This window comes from Cervus elaphus, chromosome 9, assembly GCF_910594005.1.
Source record: "Cervus elaphus chromosome 9, mCerEla1.1, whole genome shotgun sequence".
Lineage (NCBI taxonomy): Eukaryota > Metazoa > Chordata > Mammalia > Artiodactyla > Cervidae > Cervus > Cervus elaphus.
This window is the reverse complement of record NC_057823.1, coordinates 23,806,820-23,831,836: the sequence shown is the minus strand read 5'-3', so window position 1 is coordinate 23,831,836 and position 25,017 is coordinate 23,806,820. Positions and strand designations below refer to the sequence as shown.

Sequence of the window (25,017 nt, the reverse complement as noted above, 5' to 3'; positions counted from 1 at the left end):
TCCCAGACCCACCAACGCCAGGCAGTGATGTGCCCAGGGAACGCGCCGGACCCCGGGGTGGGAGTACAACCTCTGCCCCCCCAGGTTAGCTGAGAGGCAGGGCAGGGGCGCTCGGGCACCACTCACTATGGTGCGGTCGATGGTGTGCAGGTAGTAGGAGACTGGCTTCCCCGTCCACGACACCGAGCCTTTTAGCGGCGACAGCTCCACGACACGCATGATGGTGCCAATGTCTGTGCACAATGGGCCCACAGGTCACGGGGCGCCTGGGCATCCCAACCACCAGCCCGGGAGGTGCCCATGGCCCTCCCTCGCCCAGGCCCTCCGAGGGAGGATGAGGGTGGGGACAAGCCTGCAGTATGGGCTCTGAAAGAGTCTCAGAGTCCAATGAGACAGCCAGGGCGGCTGCAAGGATGCCCAGGCCCTGTACACGCCCCCAAGGGGCATTGTCACTCTCCCATGGGACTCAAGACTCTCACCCCTACAGCCCTGCCCGGGGCTATGTCTGGGGACATCAGGGGCTGTCACACGGAGGATCCTGCATGGAGTGAGTGGAGCCGGGCCCAGGATGCCCCCAGGTCACCACTGCTGGCGGGGATCCTGCTTTAACCCACTGCAGGTGCTGACAATCAGACATGTTAAGAATCTGGCAACATAAGTGTTCTTACCACTCAAGTTTCTACTGTTTATTCTGAAGTTCAGAGGCGCAAAGGGCTTCGAGGACACGATTCTGCCACCTGGAAAACAGAGAGGGGTCAGTACCACCCTGAGGAAACCAGCATGCGATGCAAACAAGAGCCTGATGACATCAGAGCAGAGGGGTGCAAAAGCGTTCAGAAAATGAGCCCCCAGAACCCAGAAGGGAGAACCCACTGTGAGTCAGTCCTCCGCTCCCAGTGAGAGCCAAACTAAGCGGCATCTGAGTGCCCTGGCCTGGAGCACCAAGTGCCTTCCTGTAAAGGTGCTCACAGCCCCACAGCCCCGGGGCTCGGGGTGGGCCAGCTGGGGTCCTGTACAGTGTCTGCACTGTGCTGATGACCCAGACCAGAACCAGCCCCGATCCACACTCACAGACAGAGCCTGAGGGAGAACTGGGCCCTGACCCACACAGACAGAACCTGAGGAGAACCGGGCCCTGATCCACACAGACAGATCCTGAGGAGAACCGGGCCCTGATCCACACAGACAGAACCTGACAACCAGGCCCTGATCCACAGAGACAGATCCTGAGGAAAACCAGGCCCTGATCCACACAGACAGATCCTGAGGAGAACCGGGCCCTGATCCACACAGACAGATCCTGAGGAGAACCGGGACCTGATCCACACTGACAGATCTTGAGCAGAACCGGGCCCTGATTCACACAGACAGAACCTGAGGATAACCGGGCCCTGATCCACACTGACAGATCCTGAGGATAACCAGGCCCTGATCCACACAGACAGATCCTGAGGAGAACCGGGCCCTGATCCACACAGACAGATCCTGAGGAGAACCGGGCCCTGATCCACACAGACAGAACCTGAGAACCAGGCCCTGATCCACACAGACAGACCCTGAGGAAAACCGGGCCCTGATCCACACAGACAGACCCTGAGGAGAACCGGGCCCTGATCCACACAGACAGAACCTGAGGAGAACCGGGCCCTGATCCACACAGACAGATCCTGAGGAGAACCGGGCCCTGATCCACACAGTCAGAACCTGAGGAGGACCGGGTCCTGATTCACACAGACAGAACCTGAGGAGAAGCGGGTGCCGATCCACAGAGACAGAACTTGAGGAGAACCGGGCCCTGATCCACAAAGACAGAACCTGAGGAGAACTGGGTGCTGATCCATACAGACAGAACCTGAGGGAGAACCAGGTCCTGTCCACACAGACAGAACATGAGAAGAACCGAGTCCTGATCCACACAGACAGAACCTGAGGAGAAGTGGGTGCTGATCCACACAGACAGAACCTGTGGGAGAATTAGGGGTTGGCCCCACAGAGCCATAATAGGAATGGTTCAAGTCAGAAACGGCTACTCAGGAAAGTTTTTCCAGTAAAGTCCTGGCATGCGTGCAAATCACTGCAGAGAAGAGAAGAGCCACAAGGACTCGAAGCCTTGTGCAGAGAGGTCACTGTGACTGGTGATGTTACCTTCAGAAGAGTACAAAAGCTTCCCCCCACCCTATGACACACTGTCTCTAAATGCATCAACACTAGAAGGACTGAAACTTTCCAGTGTAAGAAATAAAGAACCAAGAATAAATGTCAAAGAGGAGCTTCCCTGACGGCTCAGTTTTTAAGAATCCGCCTGTCAACACAGGCCACATGGGTTCAATCCCTGGTCCACGAGGAACCCAAGTGCCACGGAGCAACTAAGCCCGTGCATCACGACTACTGAGCATGTGCTCTAGAGCCAGTGTTCTGCGACAAGAGAATACAAAGCATTGAGAAGCCTGCAAACCACAACTAGAAATCAGCCCCTGCTGGCCACAACTAGAGAAAAGTCTGCGCAGCAGGAAACACAACACAGCCAAAATACATAAATATAAACTTACCACAAAAAAGTGAAAGAAATACGTTACAAGGAAAGTGGAGTGGTCAGGATGAGCCCCTCTGCACATGCTCACATGCTCCTGATTATCCAGGCGCAAAGAGCACCCCAGCACCAGCCTGGCCTCTGGCACCCCATGAGGAGGCGGTGATGACAGGTTCCCGGCCAGCTGGGTGCACATTTAAGCAGTCAGCTGGCTGTGCACGCAGTCACTGTGGCCAGTCTCGGGGCTCCCCAAGGCATCGTGGGAATGTCTGAAGAGCAGGGCCGGGGAGCAGGAGGGAGTAAAGCCCACACATTCCAGGATGCTTTAATTAGGAAGCCCACGCAAGTCTTCAGGGTCAACAGGATATGCTGAGACGACTTCTGTGGGCATGTCACTGCAGGGCCACAGATCCTAGGTGACAGGAGGGCCTGGTAGGCAGTCCCACTCCCACCAGGGGCCACGAGCCAAACATGTGTGACACCCAAGAACTCAGGCCATGGGGAGCAGAGGGCAAGATTAAGCTGACCATGAGGAACCAGTGCACCACGGGGGACATTCCATAAGACAATGATTCAGGATGCCCAGTGGGCAGCGTCCAAATGGAGGGGCTGTGCCCCGAGGCCCAAAGGCTACAGAATGGGACCCCACAGCCAGACAGACGCCTGGGCCAGCTGGAAGAACGGCAATTCAAGCTCTTATCTGGGTGGAGCCTGGGGCTGGGGGAAGGCACTCACTCCTATAAACTATCAGGAGTGACCCCTGCTGCATGCTCAGGCTTGTGCTCACCTGCACACGCACACAAACACATGCAGTCGGCAGTGCTGAGGGCAGCTGGAAACTGCTTCTATGCTGGGTGATCCTTTCAACTCTTCTGTCCGCTTGACATGTTTCATGATGAAACATGGAGGACCCACCCTGCTTCTCTCCCAGCCATGGACCTCAGGAGGACATGGGGGTCTCCCTGGAGCCTCAGGGACAGGGACGTGGGGGATAGAGGAGGCAGGGCAGGGTGCCCGCACGTGTCAGGCAAGCCCTTCCTCCAGGACAGGGGACTCCTGATGTCTTGGGTCACACCTAGAGAAGCTCTTCCATCCCCACTTCCTGAACATGCCAGACGTGCTCTCCCACCCTTAGCCAGAGCCCAACTCCCCAGGGACCCAGCGGTGGTGACGAGAACACGAATGAACGTTAGTCCTCATGGGTGTGACGCTCCACAGGCACCAGGATGCCCTGGGCACCATGAAGGTATGCCCCATGGGCTGCTGCACCTGAGCAGTGCAAGACCATGATGCAGTTGCATCCCTGCTCCCTGTACCTTCAGGTGTCTGGAGGCTTCTCAGAGACAACCCACTTGGGGACAGCCCTGCTCGGGTTTGCCAAAGGCTGCGGCAGGAACTCTGGACACAAGAAGACCCAACACCCCAGCGTTTCCAAAGGGTAGGGAGGGGAGAGGAAGAGGTTGGGCAGAGGAGGGAGGGGAGGCCAGTGAGGTCACCAGGGTCAGAAGCAAGAACTCAGCCTTGGCACCTCCCTCTTGGCCTCCGTGTGGACTGTCAAGAGCCCCCATGAGCTTCCAGGCAGATCCCATCAACACTCCCTCCATAAAACCACTCATGTCGCCCCAAGTCTGCACACTTTCACACGCACGGGGAGCACACACCCTTCCTAAAGGCTACATGGACTCTGACTCAGAATCAGAATGGAAGCTCAGCTTTCAAGCTCTCATGACCTCTCCCTCCAAAGCTGTGCCCAGCAGTCCCACAGCGATTCTGAGAATCAGAGCTGGAGAGGTGAGCTCCCCTCCTGGGCGCATCTGGTCTCACCCGGCCTTGGGACGGAGAATAAGAGAGAGGGGGGAAGTGGCCGGGGGACTGCAGCCAGGCCTCGAGGGTCCAGACACGAGAAAGGCCTGGGCAAAGTCAACAGGGCTGGTCTGGGCAGCCCCCAGGCTGAACTTCATTTAGTCAAGTTCCAGTATAAGACACACAGTTAAGTGCCCAGGACATCCTTGAACTAAGAAGTTACGCACTGTCCACGGGAAACCCAGATGACCTGGACAGCCTGCAACTCCCCTGCTAACCAGGTCCCCACCCCATTTTCTCAGGCGGCTGCAAGCTCTGGCCTAAGCAGTGGTGGGGTCCACTCTGTTCACTGCACATGCTGAGCTGGGAGGCACCCTGCCTGGAACCTAGGTGACAGCAAGAAGGACAGATGGACCCCTCCCTCCTGCCCCTGAGGCCTTCCCACTGGGGCTGGATCAGAGGATGCTAGTCAGGACCCCACCATGCGTGATCAGGACCGCTGCTACATGGCCCAAGCAGGACAGACACGGGACAGACGTAGGACGGATGCAGAACAGACGCGCAGAGCAGAAAGAGAGGGATACATTACCTTCCTTCATGTTTGCAAACCGCTCCTTCAGCTGGTGATCCACCTCAGGACCAAAGGCAAAGTTATTCACAAATACAACACTGCAAAACAATGCTCCAGTTGAGTGCCAGGTTCTGCGTGTACACGCACAGAGCTGCAGCGCCTCCACCGCAGCGCTGTCCGCACCTCCTCCGCGAGGGGCGTGGGCTCAGGGCCCACAGGGTGAGGGCTTTCCCAAGTGCCACCAACACGGACCCTGCAGCCAGGTCCCATGACAAGCAGGCTGCTGGCTTCCTGGGGAAGGCCTGCACCGACACAGGTGTCCCCGAGGATGGTGCATGGGCAGTACAAGCTGGGCCACCTGGGCACACATGGGTGAGGCCGCCTGGGCAGGAAGGCAGCACAGACCCATTGAGCTACACTTGGAAGGGAGCCCACCACCTGAGGGCCCAGCACAGTTTTTCCAAGGCAGGGCCTGGCCCAGGCTTCCCATTTTTCCAATGTTCTCTGGCGTCTGAGGGCCTGAGAAGCTCTGCCTGCAGATGCCCACCAGGCAATTGGGGGCTGCTGCCCGACCCAGAGTCCCCCACCCCTTGGCCATCCTCTGTCCCCCAGCTCCTGTCCACATGGGGGATCTCCCCCAACATGGGTTTCCCTCCTCGTTTGAATGTGACAAAGTAGTCAGCTGCCTGCCGGCCCCATGCTGCTCCCCCTGAATCTCAGCGAAAGGACAGTCACGGGGCCTGAGCAGGGCTAGGACACACTGACCGCTGTGAGGGTGGCAGTGGGAGCCCTTAGCTGGGGGCTAAGCTCTCCCAGCCCCTACTTGGGAAGAAGCGCAGGGACAGCGAGGTTATGACGGGCAGAACCCTGACGAGACCGGCTGGCTGGGAGGCCTCCACAGGGAGCAGGGACATAGCCTGGGAAGGCTGGATGCCGGGGTCTTGAGGGGACTGGCCAGGAGAGGGTGTGAGCCAGGACAGAGCCTGGGCCGCTCTGACTGGGGTCACCTGCAAGGAGACAAGGCAGCTCCAAGGCCTGTAGAAGTTGGAGTGAGGCCCCTCAGCATAGAGGAGCGGGTTGCGGGGGGACACCTCGACTGGCAGCAGAGTGCCAAGGGCGCCGTCTGGGGACCCAGCAGAGCCTGGGGCCTCGAGGTGCTCCAGGCCAGGTGGACAGTGGGCAGCCAAGGCTGGGGAGTAGGCCCCTCAGCCAGCTTTTCCTCGCCATGACCATGGACCATGGAGTCCAGATACAGCCGCAGGGCCCCACAGGAGAGGCCCCACAGCAGCTGCAACAGAGTCCCCACACTCAGACTGAGGGGGACACTTCAAGCCAGCATGTTCTCTTGAGAAAAGGGGGATAGCATGCCCGCTTCAGGGGAGACATCCTCACTGTGATCAAAGATGGGGTCAGACCTCTGTGAGCGAGAAGATAATGGCGGGGCTCAGGGCACCCTGCAACAAGCACGTGTGGAAAGAAGGGAGAGGCGAGTGCTCAAGGTCAGAGAGAACCAGTATGACCCCCTCCCCCGGTCAGAGCCAAGAGTGTGTGACACACTCGCCCCTTGGTCACTGAGGCCTGGGGAGCCACCAGGTATGTGAGCACACGGCCCCACGACCAGGGCCAGACACAGCCAGGAGGATGCCCTTCAGTCTCCAGCGCAAGAGACATAGAGGCGGAGCCACCAGCAAGCTCAGGACAGGTGGTGGTGGCAGCCTGGACACTGCTGTCCAGCCCAGGGAGGGCGGCGGGGCGGGGCTCTGTCTGCTGGTTTGACCCTTGGTGAGGGAAAGCCACATCGCCCCTGCAAGCCCGGCCCCTCGGCCCCACCCCCAGGCCCCGGCCGTACCTTGTGTTAGCAATCCGTTCTCTCCACTCCTCCGAGAGGAAGTCCCCTCTCTCCAGCTGAAAGGAGATAAGAGGGACAGACCATCACTTGGGGTCTCGCTGCCTATGTGTCCCACCCCCGTCTGCCCCCCAAGAAGAGATGGAATGATCAGAGGCCCTGACTTGGAGGATGTGGAAAGAGGCCAGGGTCACAGCCGCAGGCTGACCATGCGCGTGGACACAGCTGCCAGAGCACGGAGGAGGTGCTGGGAGGTCCCAACGCCATGTCCACGCAAGGCCAGCAGGGGGCGCCCCAGGGTGGCGGCCGTGTGCGACAGAGCTGGACTGCAAGGGCTGTGACAGCACCAGGGCCCCAGGGTGCAGCCCAGCGCCCACACTGCTGCGGGCGGTCTCCCTGTGGCAGGGGCGTCCTGATGCTTCCAGTACTGCTCCCACCACTGTCTCCCTCAGAGGAATAATCTCATTTTGCCTCGAGGTCAAAGTGAATCTGAGACAACACAAGTCTCGTTAACCTCATTGTCCAGAACTGTAACATTTTAGAAACCAAGAAATCTGATTTTATGATTCTTCAAAAAATGTTATCATCCCATTCCCGGTGTCCACCCATGGGAACATCTGCACACCCCTGTCCATGGAGCACAGGTGTGGACAGTGCACGTGTCCCTTGATGGACAAGCAGATACACACATGTCCCCCCACACCCAGGAGCATCCCTCAGAAGCCCTGACACTTGCTACCATGTGGATGGACCCTGAGAACATGATGTTCAGTGAGAGGCAAACACAGAAGGACACACAGGATGTGATTTCACTGATGGGAAACGTCCACAACAGGCAGGTTCAGAGGCAGAACACCTTGGGGGAGCAGGTGGGGGTGACTGCTGGCAGGCCCTCGTCTGTATTCCCACCAATGCCCCCAGGTGACCGGGAGGCCCTCCAGGCAGCAATGGGGCAGCACCGCCCAGCAGGCCTAGCACCCAGCAGAGCGTTGCAATGGGCAGCGCCCAGGCAGAGCAGCTGCTTGTTCAGCATCCTCCCTGCACACAGAAACCCCCAGCATGTGAGGGGCTGAGCCTTGCTGGACAGAAGAGAGGCAGCCATCCTAAAGGGTCCGGGAGCTGGCGGAGGGCTGTCCATGTCCAGGGCATCCATCTCTGGGTCTCCCAAGTCTGCCACCACTCCCTACAAACAGCCCAGTGGGGCTGGGCACCGATTCAAGTTCAAAATCCTTGTGATGCTGTGCAGGAGAAATCTCATGTTGCGGGCCCACGGCTGTGTCCTGGGGAGGGTGCTCAGCATCCCCACACCGTCCGTGCAAACACCTCCCGTCCTCTTGGAGTCTGGGGGTAGGTAGGAACACCGGCATGACCGGCACCCAGAAAGAACCCTGGGCACGGGGTCTGTGTGAGGCCCCCAGGGACCACACCTCCCTGGTGCTGTTGCGTCTCATCTGGGCACGGGGTCTGTGTGAGTCCCCCCGGGGATGTGCACGTCACTGATGCTGTCACGTCTTGCCTGAGGGAGTTCAGCGCACCTTACTAAAAGCTCATGCCTGGTCCTGGGACTCACCCACCGCCTCCTTCCTCTATTTGCCCTGTCCTGTCTAACACACCAGTCGGTAAGGACAGCCAACTGCTGTGTCCCGGGTTCCCTCAAGCCAAGCCTGATGCGGCTCCTCTCTGTGGGGCTCACCAGGGTTCCCTCAAGCCCAGCCTGATGCGGCTCCTTTCTGTGGGGCTCACCCACCCAAGAAAAACCACTGAAGCCACAGCACCACTGCTCTGCGGTGGCCTCATGCTCAGGGCAAGAAAACAGCCATTGTCCTGCCCACCTGGCCACCTGGCTACCTACGGCCTCTTGGCACAGGCAGGCCATAACTGGTTGAGGACAGGGACTGGCCAGGCCAGCTCTGTGTCACTGGGGCCCGTGTGCCCAAGTTAACAGCGACATGAAGATAAGCACGGCCTTCCTGTTGCCCCCACTGAGGACTGTGACTGGCCCAGCTAGCCCAGACCTCCAGCTGCAGAGGAATGCGCGGGGAGGAGGGACACGCACAGCCCCACCCCACACAGGCATGAGGGCTGCCCCGCATGACCACCCTTCCCCCGACCAGAGAGACCCCCGGTGTGCTCCTGCTCCAGGCCACAAACCAGACGGGCGGGCGCACCCCCCACCTCCTATAAGCCACTAAACACACCACACGGCACACATGCTCCCCCTGCAGAAAGCACTCCCTCCAGGGAGGCCCCCAGGGAGATCCCACCCAAAGCCACAGGGTGGGAGCCAGCAACGGGTGCCCCAGACTCATTCATCCTGCCACCTGCCCTGGAACAGCCACAGGCGCCGACGTAGCACCCGACTGCCAGCCAGTCCCTCGGCAGCTGATGTGTGCTAGAGCCACCAGAGAAGAGCAGGGTTCATGCTCTGGGCGGCCCGTCATCAGCAGCAGGCCCCTGCCAGCCTGACCGCACCAGCCCGAGGGCAGCCTTGCCCACTGGGGTCCACGTTGCCACCTGGCCAGGGGCACCTCCTTCAGCAGCACTTCTGAGAACTCACTGCCACCCTAGCACAGGAAACCTGCTTGTGCCAGGCCCGCCACCAGGCACCAATGGTACATGGTCACTCAGACATCCTCAGGCAAAGGGGGCATCCTGAGGTGCTGGGGACACAGGCAGAAGCCGGGCACAGGGAGGGCTCAGGGCTTTGACAGGAAGAGGGGACCCACGAGGAGACTCCAGTGCCCACAGATAAACAAGTTGGCTGGGGTATCTGCTGTCCCTTGTCTATCATCAAGTGATGGAGTCAGGACTCTGCCTGCCGACCAGGGCGCCTGCTTGAAGCCACACAGAACCTCGAGGAGGACCTCCCCAGACCCAGCATGCGAGCTCCCGCCAAGTCCAGGAGTTGGGCAGGAGTTGTCACCACGCCTTCCCGGAGCAGGGCTGCCTGGACACCAGAGGCACTGCTGGCTGCCGCTCCAGACACAGCAGCCAAAGCCACGACTTAAGAGTCCTCAGAGCCAAGTTCTGCTTGCAGCCACCTTGTGGGGCCTAAGAGCAGGGCCCTGATGAGTGCCTGGCCCTCAGGAGGCAGAGAACAAGAAGTTTTCCACGCAGGGGGCCCCGCAGTGCACCAGCTGACATGCCACCAACCCCCAATCCCCCTCCTCTAGAATTGCATGGCCTCCCGATGTCGACAAGAGCGGGAGGAAGGAGCGGTGCCCACCAGGCAGGCAGCCCACCAGCCTCACCCCTACCTTGGCCTCCAGCCATGGGCGTCGTGCCAGCAGCTAGAACCACGCTGTGAATCAAGCACCGCAGGCCGCTGCGGGTCCATGGGGCATTCTGGGGCCTGAGTCAACCAGGCTTTTACACCACATGTTTCAACCATTTGGCCCTCTTATCAGAAGCAGGAAGCACTTTATAATTTTAAAACCCTGTGTTTTAGGAGGTTGTGAGGTCTTAGGAAACCGGCAAGCCATCCAGGAACTCTTGTCAGCATGCCAGTGGGACTGGGGACAGGACAGGAAGAAGTTTCTCGGAAAGAGAAATGAACTGGACTAACTTCCCTCAGCCTGAGCAACAAACACTAGAGAACTGCAGGTGTGGGAGGACACGGGGGCCAGAGGTGACACCCCTCACCTTTCACTGAGGGGAAGAAACCTATAAGAAATTCCACCAAGAGAAAGGGGAGGGGAGTTGGGCCCACACTGCAGATGGGCAAGTCCTGGCCCAGGGAAAACAGGGCAGAAGCAGAGGATGATAGCTGACCTTGCGACATGGGGTCAGCATCACCTGGACGGCAAAGTCATACTCTCAAGACAAGGAAACCAGTATCCCCCTGGGCTGCAAATACCCACAACAAAAAGGAGCTATTCCCAAGGTCAGATGGGGTTGACCTCAGGCCTGGAAGGCTGGCTCAACCTTTGAATCTTCTATTCTATGGAGTAAAATGAAAACAATCAACAACCACAACCACAACAGTCACCCAGAAGTAACACCAGCAACTACAGCAAGGCTGCAGATAAAGGCCTTATCATCTGTTAACAGACCACAAAGTCAACCGCTCACCTCCCCAAGTAGCCTCACCGAGGCAGGAGAATGAGGCTGGAGGCCTGAAACTACAGGACTCTGGGCTGACTCCCACGATGCTATCATGGTTGTTGCAGGGGGCGGGGGGCGCGGCAGTGTGGAACAGAGCAGAGCAGAGCACCACTGAGTATGGCTGCTGATGACACAACGGAGATGGCTCAGCAGAGAGGGGCAGTCTCTGCAGCAGATGGTGTGGGACGGCTGGACGTCCACTTAGAGAGAGATGAATCTAGACCAGACCTCACACCCCTCGAGAATTATCCCAAAAGAAACCACAGACCTAGAGATGAACTGCACAATCAAGGACCACCTACAAGATATCTTAAATTCAGGTGAGCTGAGGCTGGACTTTCACATCAATACTGAGGGTGCAATCCCTGAAAGGAGAACCAGTCAGGTGGCTCCAGGGCCAAAACCCCCTCTCTCCTGCTGGCCCCCCACCCCCTGGAATCACACGCACCATTCTATTCCCTGAGGCAACAAGGAACGCTAGCTCTGGCCCCACAGCCCCCGTCCCCCAGGACCCTCAAGAGCAAGACATGAGCAATGTTAGGAACCTTCGGAGGGACCAGGAAGACCACTTCACAGCCAGGTGGAGCTTGGGGCCCTGGGGGACCTGGGATGGGAAGTGAAGTGTGTGCTGAAGAGCCGGTTTGGGACCTTCCCCCTGCGATGCCCCGGCCACAGTCCTGCAGATAGAGGCTGCATGGCAGCCCTATGTCCACAGGCCACTGAAACCTGCAGTGGCTGACAAAGCCCTGAGCACAGAACGTGCTGGAGCTGAGAACATGGAGTTGGACACCCCAGGCAGGAGCAGAGAGAAGCCAGAACATCAGGATCCAGGAGCAAGACCCAAAGAACCTCGGCGTTGAAGGCCGAGCTGACGGATGCAGGGAGAGGGGCACAGGGGCAGCGGCACCAGGCCAGCTCATTGGTGGGGCCTTACTGCTGCGGGGAGGGGGCAAGCAGGAGAAAGATGCCCTTGGCTAGCCCACACCCCACCACCCCCACATGTGGTCCTGAAAGAGCCGGTGCTCCTGAGGCCTCATTGGGTGCCCAAGGAAGAGAAGTGGGGCAGAGTGCAGGGCCGGAGGAGTCGACTGCCTACAAGACCCACAGCAAGGAGGATGCAGGTGGCCTGGAGGCAGTGAAAGTGGTGGGGAGGGGGCTCCAGGCAGGGAAAGGAGGGGGCGGCGGGTCAGGGGAGGCGGCGCAGAGGGCGGGGCTGCACCCTTAGCCGGGGGGCATGGAGCGATGGCACTCACTGTGTATTCTGCATGCTTTTTTCCATACCATTTCATCCACTTCCTGAACTCTCGGTCCATGGTCTGCAAAGAGCCAAACCAGACAGCCCGTCAGGGACCCGGTGGCCAGGAGGGCGCCCCTGTCCTCCCCGTGCCCGCCCCGCTCCAGGGTTCCCGGCAAAGGAGCCTGACTGCAGGGAACCAGAGTGGGCAGGCGTGCAAACCACAAACTCTAAACGGTTTCCCATGGCGACAACACCACTCAGACGCGCACTCCTCAGACCTTGCTGCCTCCTCTACCCCAACCCCCAGCAGACGCTGGCACAAGGGTGATGCCAGCTGACCCCCAGCGCCAGGGGAACCAGGGGACACGGCCGCAACGGTCTTTCAGGGACACATGAAGCAGGGACCCCCTCCCCCACCTTCCCTTAACCCCAGCACAGACTGCCCGCTATCCTGCAGGTCACTGCACACCAAGGCTGGAAACAAAAGCGACACAGATGTTGCCGCGCCCGGGGCCCAGAGCCACTCACCTCCGCGTACTTGGCTGGGATGTCAGCTTTCTCTACACCATAGTGATGTTTGCAGTTGGTGGCCGCAGCAACCTGCAGCACGACCTGGCCCACCCCTTGGGGTGGGGGGGGAGAGAGAGGTGTCAGACGCACAGCAGGACACATCCAGCCGCAGGGGCCATGACTACAAGATCATCAGGCAGAGGCCACGGCCTCTCGGCCAAAGTCCCCAAGTGCCCTCTGGGGTCACAGAATGTGTTCAAATGCCCCAGGCCATGGGCTGAGCACCACTCCTACCCCCACCCCAGCTGTGCTCCATTTCATTACAAAGATGCTCTATGGCCACCCAACTGGGACCTGCCATGGTCCACGGCTCCACGGGGCATTCACTGTGTACATGCGGACACGGCTTTTCGAGGCACAGTGACCCCTGGGAGGAAGCCCCCCCGCAACCAATGAACCATGTTCCACCATCCGCCTGAGTCAGGAGCAGCCCAGAGTGGTGGCGGGAGACCCCACACAGCACACGCCCGCAGGACACGGCAGGATCTGTGGGCACTTAGCTCACAGACAAAGGAGGCTTCTGAAACTGTCCCTCCTTGAACTCAGGCCACGTGCACTTAAAGTGTCAGGAGCCCCAGGAGTTCCCATTTTGAACAGAATAGAGTCCAATGATGGAAACAAGCCTCTATTCGGAAACATAGGGTAAACAGCGAGAGGACATGGGGTCCCTCCCGGGGGACAGGAGAAGCTAGGGGACCTGGGGTCTGAGGAGGCTGGCAGTTTTCAGAAATAAGCCTTCTGACACACAGGAGAGTTTTACAGATTTTTCTAGAAATGACCTTCGACCATGTGCACGATTATTAGAATATGAATTGTACACTTAAGAGTTTAAGCCAATGACAATGCCACCAAAGAAGCCACCTTTGTCCGTCTGCAGGGCCCTTCTCGAGTGTCGAGGCCACGCCATATGGGACAGGACCTTGGGGTCTGTGAGTAGGTTATGGGGGGCAGTGGAGACCCCAGAGTGCTGTGCTTGGGGTTCCTGACGGAGCAGCCCAACCACAGGCCAGGGAGCCCCTTGGGCAGCCTGTCACCTGCACAGTCCCACCAGGACAACTTGGCCCGTGGCTTCTTCATTCAGTCAACATGGCACACCCATGGGCGCCCACCAGGCCCCAGCCCCCAGAACCTCTCCTCATGAGGAGGCCATCCTGTAAGCACAAGGAGTGGGGGAAGGGGTAGGGGGGAAGAGCCCCCACCTACCACTGCCCAGGTCCACGAACAGGTCATCTTCAGTCATCTTGATCTCATCGATCATCTGGGCGACCAGGTCGAAGGAGGTCTCCCCATACACCTCTGGGGAGAAGGGCTCATAGTTGTTGAGCTTCTCAGGGTCGGTCACTGAGTGGTTGTAGACCTGCTGCAGGATGTGCCGCAGGAGCCCCGTGGACGGCCGTGTGTTCAGCTTCATGGGCTGTGTGGTGCCCTTCCACTGTGACAGGGCACACACACAGTTTGCAGGGCCACACCACCCAGCCCACTGCCCCACCCCAGTGGGGACACGAGTGCGCAGGAGCGTGTGTGAGCCTGCGTGTGAATGCCAGTGGTGCCAACCTACGTGCATGTGTGTAGATGGAGTGTGTGTGTGTGTACAGATGTGTGGGGGCGTGCCCCACCAGCTGGTCTGTTCTGGAGCCCAGAGCACCCGTTGGGGAGAAGCCCCAAGAAGGTTCCCTGTCACCGGCTGGCTCAGCATGGCTCCCAGGGCATCCACAAGGGCCGGGATCGCCTGGCAGGCAATGTGGCCAGTTCAGCCCCAGCCATCTGCATCAACACAGTTCCGGCCCCGGGCCATAGGGTCCACACCCTGGGACACTGCAGACCCCACACCATGACTTGATGGGCAAGGAGGGGGCCTGAACCACAGCTCGGGGAGCTGAGACGATGAGACAGGTCTGAGGTGAGGGTGAAGGCCACCTACCAGCTGGTGGATGCTGTCGATGGCCCGGTTGTACTTGTCACAGAGCCTCTGCATACTCTCAAAGCTAAAACAAGCAAGGGAAGGCACTGGTCACTGCTGGGCTCAGGACAAGCCACCAGGCCTCAGGGGAGGGGGCAGAGGCCATGGGGCAGAGCCTCAGTTCACTGTGCCCTGAGGGCTCAGGTGAGGAATGAGCTTCACAGCTGTTCACAGAACAAGGCAGGTAGCCCAAGGTTGGCAGCCCAAGGCTGGCCTCACCCCCCACCTGTAGATGCAGCAAGTCCCGCTGTCCCAGGGCTGGGGGACAGCTGGGTGCCAAGGGCCACTGCAGGCAGGGAGGGCTCCCGGCTCTGCCAGTCGGGTGGGAGGGAATGATAGTCAACACCCGACCCTGCAGAGGGGGTTAGCACCCGCCTTCCTGCAGGTGTGGCTTCCATTTACCTAACAATGTGAACTGCTGACACTCGCCCAGATACAAGCGTCCGTGTCAGAGATCCAGCGAGGGAGTCGTCAACCTGGCTTCTCCCCACACCAGGGGGTAGTGTTCAATGGGAGTCCCCAACCCAGGTTCTCCCAGAGTTATCTGGGGCATCCATGTTTGTCAGTGCCGGCAGTGGGCAGCCCGATGCCCACCACACGAAGGGTTTGCCCTGGCGTCTGTGCTGCACGGAAGAGGGGGCGGTCACTTGGGGCATATCTCCTAACGCCACCCACATGCTGGGGAGCAAGACAGCTGCTCCCCAGTGAGCACCAAGAGCCCGGGGACCCCTGAGATGTATGCAGAGACTTGGGGGGGCACCCACCCACAGCCTCTCCCGACCTGCATCAAGACCCCTCGACCCTGGGCCCTGGATGGACCCCAAGAGCTTAAGTGCACTTCCTTTTCTAACAGAAGCAAAGGGATCTGAACGGACCCGTAACCACATGGCATGTTCAGTCTCTGAGAATAGCAGCAGAAGCTGAAAAGCCAGAGACCTTGAGAACAGGAAAGAGTAGACGTGGGCGAGGCCAGTGAAGCCTCACATAGACAGACAGCGAGGGGACACGTGGCTCTAATACTCCAGGAGCGGGCTGACATGATGAGGTGGGAAACCCATTCTGGAGGAGCTAACTGTATGCTCAGGGGAGGAGTCCAGTCCAGTGCCAGCCCAACAGGAACCCTGGGAACACAGGCCAGTAGTAGGCGGCCAGGGCAAGTGCTGACACTCCTGTCTCAGGGAGCCGTCCTCAGGGACAGAACACGCACTAGACCCCGATTCCTTCCTTGTGTTCCAGCTTCCACGTCCCCGTCAGAGCCCCTGACTACACCCTGACACACCTTCTCCTGGGAGAATGCGCACACAGGGAGGCACAGCGCGAGTGCCTGGCACCTGGGCCCCGCCCTCACAGACCCCTGCTCGGGGCAGGACTCTGAGGTCACATGGGTTGCGGGGGGTGGGGAGTCGCCATCAGACTGCGCCTTTCCTCTCCCAGCCCTGAGTCCTTTCAGTCTGCTTAAGAGCGCTGAAACCCCCCCTCCCGTCCCCCCGCAAGCACCTTGGAGCAGAAGCGCCTCTCAACACTCCACTGCTCGAGCCAGGCACTCGGCCCTTGACCACCAGGAAACATGAACCGTGTGGATCTCAAGACCGACCGACGTTCAAGGTTAGCGTCCACAGGCGCCTGCACCCTGGAGTCAGGCCGACACCTGCACCCAGCCACCTGAGCCCGTAACGGCCACCTGTGCCAATTATCGGACTGGGAGGAGGTGGGAAGTGAGGGGAAGGGACTAGGGCTGACTGAGTCCAGCAAGTCCTCCAGACACAGGAGTGAGACCACTCGGCCTGCACGGGGACCCGCAGGCGCCTTGGGGCCACCTTCTCTGTGAAGAGCAGTCACCTAGGCCCATAGCCTGCAAGCTATAAGCGAGCCTGCCAAGAACAGAAAGAGGCAGGAGAGTCTCTCAAAGAAAAACAAAAAGAAATTCCAGGCAGGCATTCCAGACTCGGCCTCACCCTTCCCCACCCACAGGACTCTTCTAGGAGATCCAGGATGTGCCTGAGGAAACTGCAGGGAGCAGCCAAAACCATATGAGACCTGGCTGGAGCTGGGGGCTGAGGCTTGAGAAGCCAGGCCAGCAACAGCAGTCACTGCCGTGGAGAGAGCAACTCCAGCTTTACACACGCCGATCCCACTTTCCAATTATGTCCTCACTCCGACAGCCTCTGCCAATATTTGATAAACATTTCCTACCAAAATAACTCTGTGATGGCTATAGCCAAGTCTAAAAGGAAACTTCCCATCAGCCTGTAGTGTCGAGGAAGGTCTAAATTTAGGCTGTGTCCACACATACGGAGCCCGTCCCTGGTGGAGACGCAGTCCTGGCACAACTCCACTTACCTTTTGGTATCGTAGTCAATTAAAACGTAATTCTCCATAGCAAGCTTGAGATCCGGGATTTCTTCACAGACCCATCTGAAACAGAAAGGAAACCAGTATTAGTGCTCTATCTTCTACTCTCAATGCTGTTCTTAAACACTGTTGACTCTGCAAATACAAAAACAAAACATTCTGGCTCCTCAACTCAAAATGTGAGAGTGGAGGAAGGCGTGACTTCAAAACAAACACTGTAAAGTTTACGACATGTCCTTAGAAGGATGCTGTCCTTATGAATTACACAGGTTTGAAGGTGCTTCACGTTTAAACAACACTGGCCATTGAGAGCTCAATGGATTTAACGTGTTACAGGGTCTAGGACACCAAGCAGCTTAAATCAGAGAGTCTGAAAAGCAACGCGTTGACCAGAAACAAAAGGGAACAATTATTTGAAAAATTAACTAATCCCAAGACAAACAAGAGGGTTTCTTCAACCCCCGGACTTCTCTGGTGGTCCAGTGGTTAGGACTCGGAGCCTTAACTGTTGAGGGCCAGGGTCCAATGCCTGGATGGGGACTAAGACCACCCCCACAAAAAAATGAAAACAAACAAACAAAAGATACTGCAATGGGAAAAAAGAGATGGAGGGGGAGCCTGCTAATCCCAAGGTGTAACCCTGACTGGATCCTGATACAATCTTGAGAAAAATTGTGAAAGAGGAGTCATCATGACAGAGCTTACAGAAAATAAAAGGAAAATAAGGGATATTATGAAAAATGGCATGTCAATAAACTCAACAACTTAGGAGAAGTGAACAAATTCCTTAACAGATGCCAATTACCAAAACCGACACAAGAAGCCAAACACCTCAACAGGGCAACACCTGGCACAGAACGTGACGTGACTTTCTCCCAGAAAGAGACTCCCAACCCACAAAGCTTCGCCGGCGAACTCTGCCAACCACTGGAGAAGTGACAGTGACCCTTCTCAGCCTAGGGAGGCCAACGGTGCCGTACCACCAAAACCAGGGACAAAGCCTTGTAAAGATGCAGCTGTTAACCTGGTAGCCCTCAAAAACACAGACACAAAACTCCTCTAGAAATGTGAGTGAGCTGAAGTCAGCAACACATCTTATTCCAGTGGAGTTTATCCCAGGAATGGAAGGTTGTTTAACACTCTAAGACCAGTCACTGTAATTCACATCACTGAGAGAATAAAGGAGAAAAAAAAAAATCATACAATTGTCTCAACACATGCAGAAGACACACATGATGATATCAGTTTCTATTCACAATAAAAACTCTTAGGAAACAGGAGTGGAAAGAGCCACCCTCCACCTGATGGAGGGGCAGGGAGGGCTGGAGGAGCTGCTGTCCCTTCGCTGTGGGCTCTACCAGGAAGGGCCCAAGGAGGCCAAGGGCTGGAAAGCAGGGAGGGGCAGTTCTCTCACCATGTGTGCCCGCCCACCCTGGGGACCCTCTGACACACACACTGGCCCTAGCCACTAGGCGACCAGAGCTCCCATGTCAGGGGTCTGGCTCCCCTCTCTGCGAGACCCACCCACAGTCCCCGGGGCTGGCTGGGCAGTGCCAGCTCCCTCAGACCCAAGGGAACCCAAGTCACTGTCCCCATGTCATCAGTCTCTCTCTCTTGAACCCCCTTGGGCCTTCGGAGCAGAGACCTCTACCTCTGGCGAGCGCTTCTCCAGCACATCTGCTTTCCTTGGGAGGGCATCCACACCCCAGCGGCAGGGAAGGACTGGGACCTCCAGCCTTCTACCACAGGGCCCGGACAGTGTCACACGGCAGGAAAAAACCAACCAACAGCACAAAGGCCGGGAAAAAAGAAGCAAAACCATCCCTCCTCACGGAGGGATGCCACACAATTCAGTACATGGGCCAACCTGAAGAGTTTATGGAGAAGCTACCAGAACTTGTGTGGGTTCAGCAAGGTCACAGGATACAGGTCAACTGTACTTACAAATGCCAGCAACAAAGAATTTAGAACAAGAGAAGTTTTATATGTTACTTAAAATAACATTCAAACATAAATACTTAGGGATGATCTTGACTTCTACACTGAAAACAACAAAACACTGCTGACAAAAATTAAAGGCAACATAAATAAATACACAAACAAACAAAAAATGCTCGCAAAATATAAGACTAAATACTGTTAAACGTCCTCCTCAAACTAAACTGCAAAGTGATTCCTCTAAAAAAGTTCAGTTAGGCTTTTTTGGAGAAACAGACAAACCAAGTCTCAAACTGACATACAAGGGCAGAGAATCTAGAAGAGCCAAAATAGTCTTTAAAAATAACAGCACTGGGACTTCCCTGGTGGTCCAGTGGCTAAGACTGTGCTCCCAATGCTGGGGTGGCCGAGGTTCCGGCCCTGGTTGGGGAAATAGATCCCACATGTCACCATGAAGATCGAAGATCCCTTATGTTACAAGTAAGACTCAGCACAGCCAAATAAATAATACATATATATATTTTTAAAAAGCACTGTTGCAAAATTCACACTGCCTTGATTTGAGATGTACTGTAAATCTACAGTAACCAAGACTGTGACAGTGGGATTTTCCTGGTGGTCCAGTGGTTAAGACTTCGCCTAGTGCAGGGGGCAAGAGTCAGACCCCTGATCAGGGAACTAAGATCCCACATGTCACAGGGCAACTAAGTCCACATGCTGCAACAACAGAGCCCATGCACAGCCAACAGAAAAAAAGAATGAGTGTGGTATTGGCAGAGAGGTGAACAGACAGATCAACCATACAGGATATGGAATACAGAAATGGACTAAATTTTTTTTTTTTTAGACTAAATTTTAATAAATGATTTTTGACCAAAGCACCAAGGCAATGTGATGGGGAAAGGAATATTTCAGTAAATGAGGCTGGAAGGATTGAAAACTGAACGGGAAAAAAGAATCCTGACCTCCATAAACACAAACCCACATTAGACACAAAGATTAATTCACAATTGATCTTAAAACCTGGATGTAAAACCTAAAACCCCAGACCTTCCCCCAAAAAACAGGAGGCTAACTGCCTGACTGCAAGTAAGGTTCCTGGCTATGCCCCAGACAACTAGCCATCAAAGAATGAGTTGATAAGTCAAAAACTTCATCAAGATGACATTAAAGTCACAGTCAGCCATGCCTATCTCACTGGACACTCGAAGCCACAATATGTTAAGAATCGCTACAACTCAGTAAGAAGACAAACAACTCAATCCCTAAAAAGCAGCACAAACTCCTCTCCAGGGGAGGAGACCAGAGCTCTCTGGGGAAGCGGCCGACTCGGGCTGGGACACAGCAAACTCAAGTTGGCTGTGGAGCATCTTGGGGTTCCAGATAGTGAGGCTGTGCTGGGAGTGGGCAGGGTCAAGTCAAAGGGCTGGGGCACAAATCCAGAGAGCCCCCCGGGCCAGCACGGGAATGACTGAGGAGCAAAGCAGGTACACCAGAAGTGGGCTAGGACCCACAGGATGAAACCAGTGCCTAGGGGGAACAGCCCTTCCTCCCAAAAAAGCTCCAATGACTAACAGGGCAGGGGAAGAAGGCAAAACAGAAGAGCCTTTCAAATGCCCTGGTAACTAGTTCTCAGCAGTGAGATTCACTTCCAGATCCTACAATCAGTTGCAAAAGTCCAAGAAGAAACAGGTCTCTGCAGAGTCTCCAGGGATTTCTCCCACGATTTTTATTAATTAAAAAGGGGAAAGCAGGAGCTTCCCTGGTGGCTCAGTGGTAAAGAATTCACCTGTCACTGCAGGAGACACAGGTTCGATCCCTGATCCAGGAAGCTCCCACATGTCACTGAGCAACTGAGCCCATCTGTCACAACTACTGAGCCTGTGCCCTACAGACTAGGAGCTGCAACCACTGAAGCCCAAGAGTCCTAGAGCCCATGCTCCACAACAAGAGAAGTCACCGCAATGAGGAGCTTGTCACTGCAACTGGAGAGTAGCCCCCATTCTCCACAGCTAGAGGAAAAAAGCCCTCACAGCAATGAAGACCCAGCAGAGCCCAAAATTAAAAAATAACTTTCCAAAAAATGGAGAAAACAGTAACTTTACATTAAAGAAACCTGGAAGACAGCACTTCACCACGGTAAGGCATGCAGACGCCATAAGCCTCTTGCTGGGCTCAGAGCTCTTACCAGCAACACTTTTCTGCACCCATTCCATGCTATCTGGAAGGAGACCACACATGACATTTTCATCCATAAGTCTTTCAGTATTAAACTGTAGAAGTTATGGCCTTTTTCTTTCTTTCTTTTTTAACCTAACAATGATGCAACTGTCACACCTAGGGAAAATGCCGCCAGGAATAGTAGAGCATGTTCTCAAACTTGTACTGGGTGTCTGTGAGGAACTACAGCTAACGTCACCTCCATGGTGGAAGACTAAATCTAACATCCCTGCCCCAGAGATGAGGGAAAAGATAAGAATGCAACCTCCTCCCACTTTATCACAAAACAGTCTCAAAGGACCCAGCCAATTCAGTAATGCCAAGAAAAAGAAATAATAGGTGATACAATTATTTTTATTTCCACAGAAAGTCCCAGGAAATGTACAAAACTACTACTAGAATTGATGAATTGCACACAAGGTCATGGTTAACATACAAATATCAATTGTATTTTACCCACAAGTAACAGACAAACAGCACATGAAATTTAACACACAATCCCACTTAACAGTAGTGCCAAAAGCATGAATGAGCTAGGAATAAATCTAACAAATGGTTGTCCAAGACCTCCATGCTGCAATGCCAGAGCGCTGCCAAGAGAAGAGCTGAAAGGCCTGAGCAAGTGGAGACCCATACCATGTTCATGGACTGGAAGACTCAAGTGTGATGGCAAATCTCTCCAAAATGACCTACAGATTCAATACAATTCCCTAATAAATTGTGCAAAAATCAACAGGCTGATTCGAAAATTTACATGGAAAATGCAAAGGAGGTGAAATAACCAAAGCAACTTAAAAAGAAGAATAAAAATGGAGGACTTCCTGTGATTCCAAAGCTTACCATAAAGCTGTGGTACTGCCCAAAGGACAGAGCCATGTGTCAGTGGCACTGCAAGAGATTCCACAAAGAAAGCACCTCATACACTGCCAACTGATCTTTCACAAAGGTGACAAGGAAATTCCAGAGAGAGAGGACAGTTTCATCAACAAATGCTGCTGGAACTACGGGACGTCCACATGCGAAGCAACAGGCCTCATGTAGAAGTTCACTCAGAGTGGATAAAAAGATGTAAATGTAAAACCTAAACCATTAAACTTCCAGAAACCATGGCAGAAAATCTTTGTGACCTCAAGTTAGGCACACGTATCTCAGCATGCAAAAAACTGCAAACTATAAAAGAAAAAAGTTGATAAATTAGACTTCTATCAGAATTTAAGATATCTGCTCTTTAAAAGACACTCTTATGAACATGAAGAGACAAGCCACAGACTGAAAGAAAATATTCACAAAACACATACCTAATAAAGGATAAACCGAATGATAATGAATGTTCAAAATTCAATAATCAGAAAACAACCAGTTTTTTTAAAACCAGGCAAAAGACAATGAATGTCATTAATTATTAAGAAAATTCTCATTAAAACCACAATGATACCACCACAGGACTCAAACTGGACCAGCAAAAACAACCCTGTTAACATGCCCTGCCAACGTGGGAGCCACAGGAGCAGTCCTGAACGGCTGCCTGCAGCTTGGAAGGGGCAGCCTTCCTTCAAGCACAATCCAGCAGCCTCATTCCAAGGTATTTACCCAGAATGAAGGTAGACACGTCCACACAAAGACCTCCATGGAGTGTTTACAACAGCTTTATTTACAATTGCCAAAAATCAGAAACCACCCAAACGTGTCTGTCTGGTGTCATCTGGTGAAAGGATGCGCCAATGGTGCACTCCTTAGGAATAAGAAAGAAAAGCCTTTGACACACTTTTTAAAAATGTAAAATTCTAGAAAATGCAAAGTAATCCACAGCAACAGAAAACAGGCTGGGCTGCCTGGGGACAGGAGTGGAGGGAGGGGGCTGACAGGGGGCCAGGCAAACAGGGGTGACTCCTTCTCACACAGGTACAAGGAGAAACCCACACATCCACACTGGCCAGCATGCTCGCTCCAAACAGGTGGTCTCCCTCCTGTACTTCAGTCACACCTTGACTGTCCCAGGAAACACGCGGAAAAAGAGGAAAGTGGATGGCGGCACAGGTAAGACAAACGCCAGGCTGGGTGACGGGCACGTGGGCTCGTCATATACACTGTCCATCTCTGGGCATGTCAGAAATCCTCCAGGAAGAAAAGTAAGATAAGAGAAGAAACTAAACAGGTGGCTGCCATCTTTACCAGTGGGAAAAAGCCAGCTGTGGAGACAAGAGGGAAGGAATGAAGTAGCCTGTAGACTTGAGGATGGGGAGCGGGCCCTACCAGACCCAGAGAGGACCCAGCCACCTAGAGGTTCCAGAGAACCTGGTTCTGGCTGGCCAGCTGCACTCAGTCCTACCGCCCTGCACCACAGGGACACTCCCTCTCTGCAGGAAGCAGGTAACGAGGCCAATCCGCCCCCAGAACTCGCTCGGCCCAAGGGAGGTGGGGGGGGAAGCCAGGCTGGCCAACTAGGAGCCCCTCGTCTAACCACATGGCCTCACTTCCTGACTGACAAGTGTGGGTGCTCAGTCGCTGTCATGTCCAACTCTCTTGTGATCCCATAAACTAGAGCCCACCAGTCTCCTCTGTCCATGGGATATTTTTTCAGGCAAGAAACTGGAGTGGGGTGCCATTTCCTCCTCCAGGATATCTTCCTAACCCAGGGACTGAACCCACATTTCCCTCATCTCCTGCATTGGCAGGTAAATTCTTTACACTGAGCCCCCTGGGAAGCCCCTAACTGGCAGTCTTCTTTAAAAATAAACTAAACTAAGCCGGTCGTAGCACTACTCCACCAACCAACTGATTTGTGGATTACACTATTAAAAAATGTAGATCCCACATTCTCAGCACCACCCCAGTCAGGCCCACCCTGTGAGAGGCACACAAGACTTCACTCAGTCTCCCAGACAATCCTGCACAGAGGCCCGGCTCGGCCCCGAGACTGAAGCAGACGCGCGCAGGAGGCTGAGCCACTTGGCTGCCAGGGGCAGGACGAGGCCTCCCCCATAGAACACTGCCAGCTGGCCACTGCAGATTTGAGAGGATATAACGGCACGAGCGAGGTGCCAGAGCCAGGAGAGGGTGGTCACAGAACGCCGAGCCGTGGTCACTGTGAGGAGGACGCCCACCAAAAATACCGCAGGGGCCTTCCTCCTGGAGCCGCCCAGGCCAGCCTGCCGGGCGCCTGCCCTCCTCCACACAAGGGGTGGGCTCACATGGGGAGGAGCGGCCCAAACCCAACCCCCCATGACAGGAGAGGAAAGCAGTGATGAGGGGAAGGGGAGGGGGCCTGTGGGAACCTGTCACTGGGGATTCCACCCCTGCCTACAGGAAGCTCACAAAGCACCAGGCCCTGTGCTGAGTCACACCAGGCACCTGAGCCCTGACCCCAGTCACAGTTTCCCTGGGTTCGCCACGGTAACGACGCTGAGGTGGACCAGGTTGGAGGAACAGGGAGGCTGACATGTGGGGGCTGAAAGCAAGGGCCAGGAGCCTGGGGTGAGAGCCAGAGTGCACGGCTAGGTGCTGGGGGCCCACCTGAGGCCCCACCCCCAGGCCCCACCCCAGCAGGTGCCACACTCACCTGATGGTCTCGATGATTTCATGAGCAGCATCGTGGTGTTTGTCCTGAAAGACAATGGGACAGGGTTTAGAGCCGTCCCTCCAGCCTTGGTGACAGTGGCAGCCAGAGGAGGCAGGCGCTCCAGCCCCGAGGCGTTCCCACTTCGTTTCCCCACCCATGGCACTGGGGTCCCTGCCACAAGCGGCACGCCGGCCTTGGGGGTACCCAGCAGGCAGCAGAGAAGGGAAGGGGCTGGGCTGGAGTCCAACCTCCAACCCTCCTTTCCCAAGGCTCTCCTGGGCACTCCTGCAGCCTGGCAGCCACAGGCCTGGCTCTGAGTCCCTGACC

General features: G+C 55.7%; 1 protein-coding gene across 8 annotated transcripts in view; it reads right to left on the bottom strand.

Annotated features, from left to right (window-relative positions):
• DOT1L (DOT1 like histone lysine methyltransferase) overlaps positions 1-25,017 on the bottom strand; it is a 51,963-nt gene that overhangs the window by 16,869 nt on the left and 10,077 nt on the right. For 5 of the 8 annotated variants that reach the window (XM_043912100.1, XM_043912094.1, XM_043912097.1 and 2 more), the window contains exons 2-11: positions 24,691-24,734; positions 16,962-17,036; positions 14,583-14,646; positions 13,865-14,093; positions 12,620-12,714; positions 12,108-12,170; positions 6,754-6,809; positions 4,923-5,002; positions 669-737; positions 127-233 (exon numbers count right to left, since the gene is read on the bottom strand). In XM_043912100.1, coding sequence (XP_043768035.1) covers positions 127-233; positions 669-737; positions 4,923-5,002; positions 6,754-6,809; positions 12,108-12,170; positions 12,620-12,714; positions 13,865-14,093; positions 14,583-14,646; positions 16,962-17,036; positions 24,691-24,734 — 882 coding nt within the window. Of the gene's footprint in view, positions 1-126; positions 234-668; positions 738-4,922; positions 5,003-6,753; positions 6,810-12,107; positions 12,171-12,619; positions 12,716-13,864; positions 14,094-14,582; positions 14,647-16,961; positions 17,037-24,690; positions 24,735-25,017 lie in introns of those variants that run through there. The other 3 variants (XM_043912098.1, XM_043912099.1, XM_043912103.1) reach the window with 3 other exon arrangements.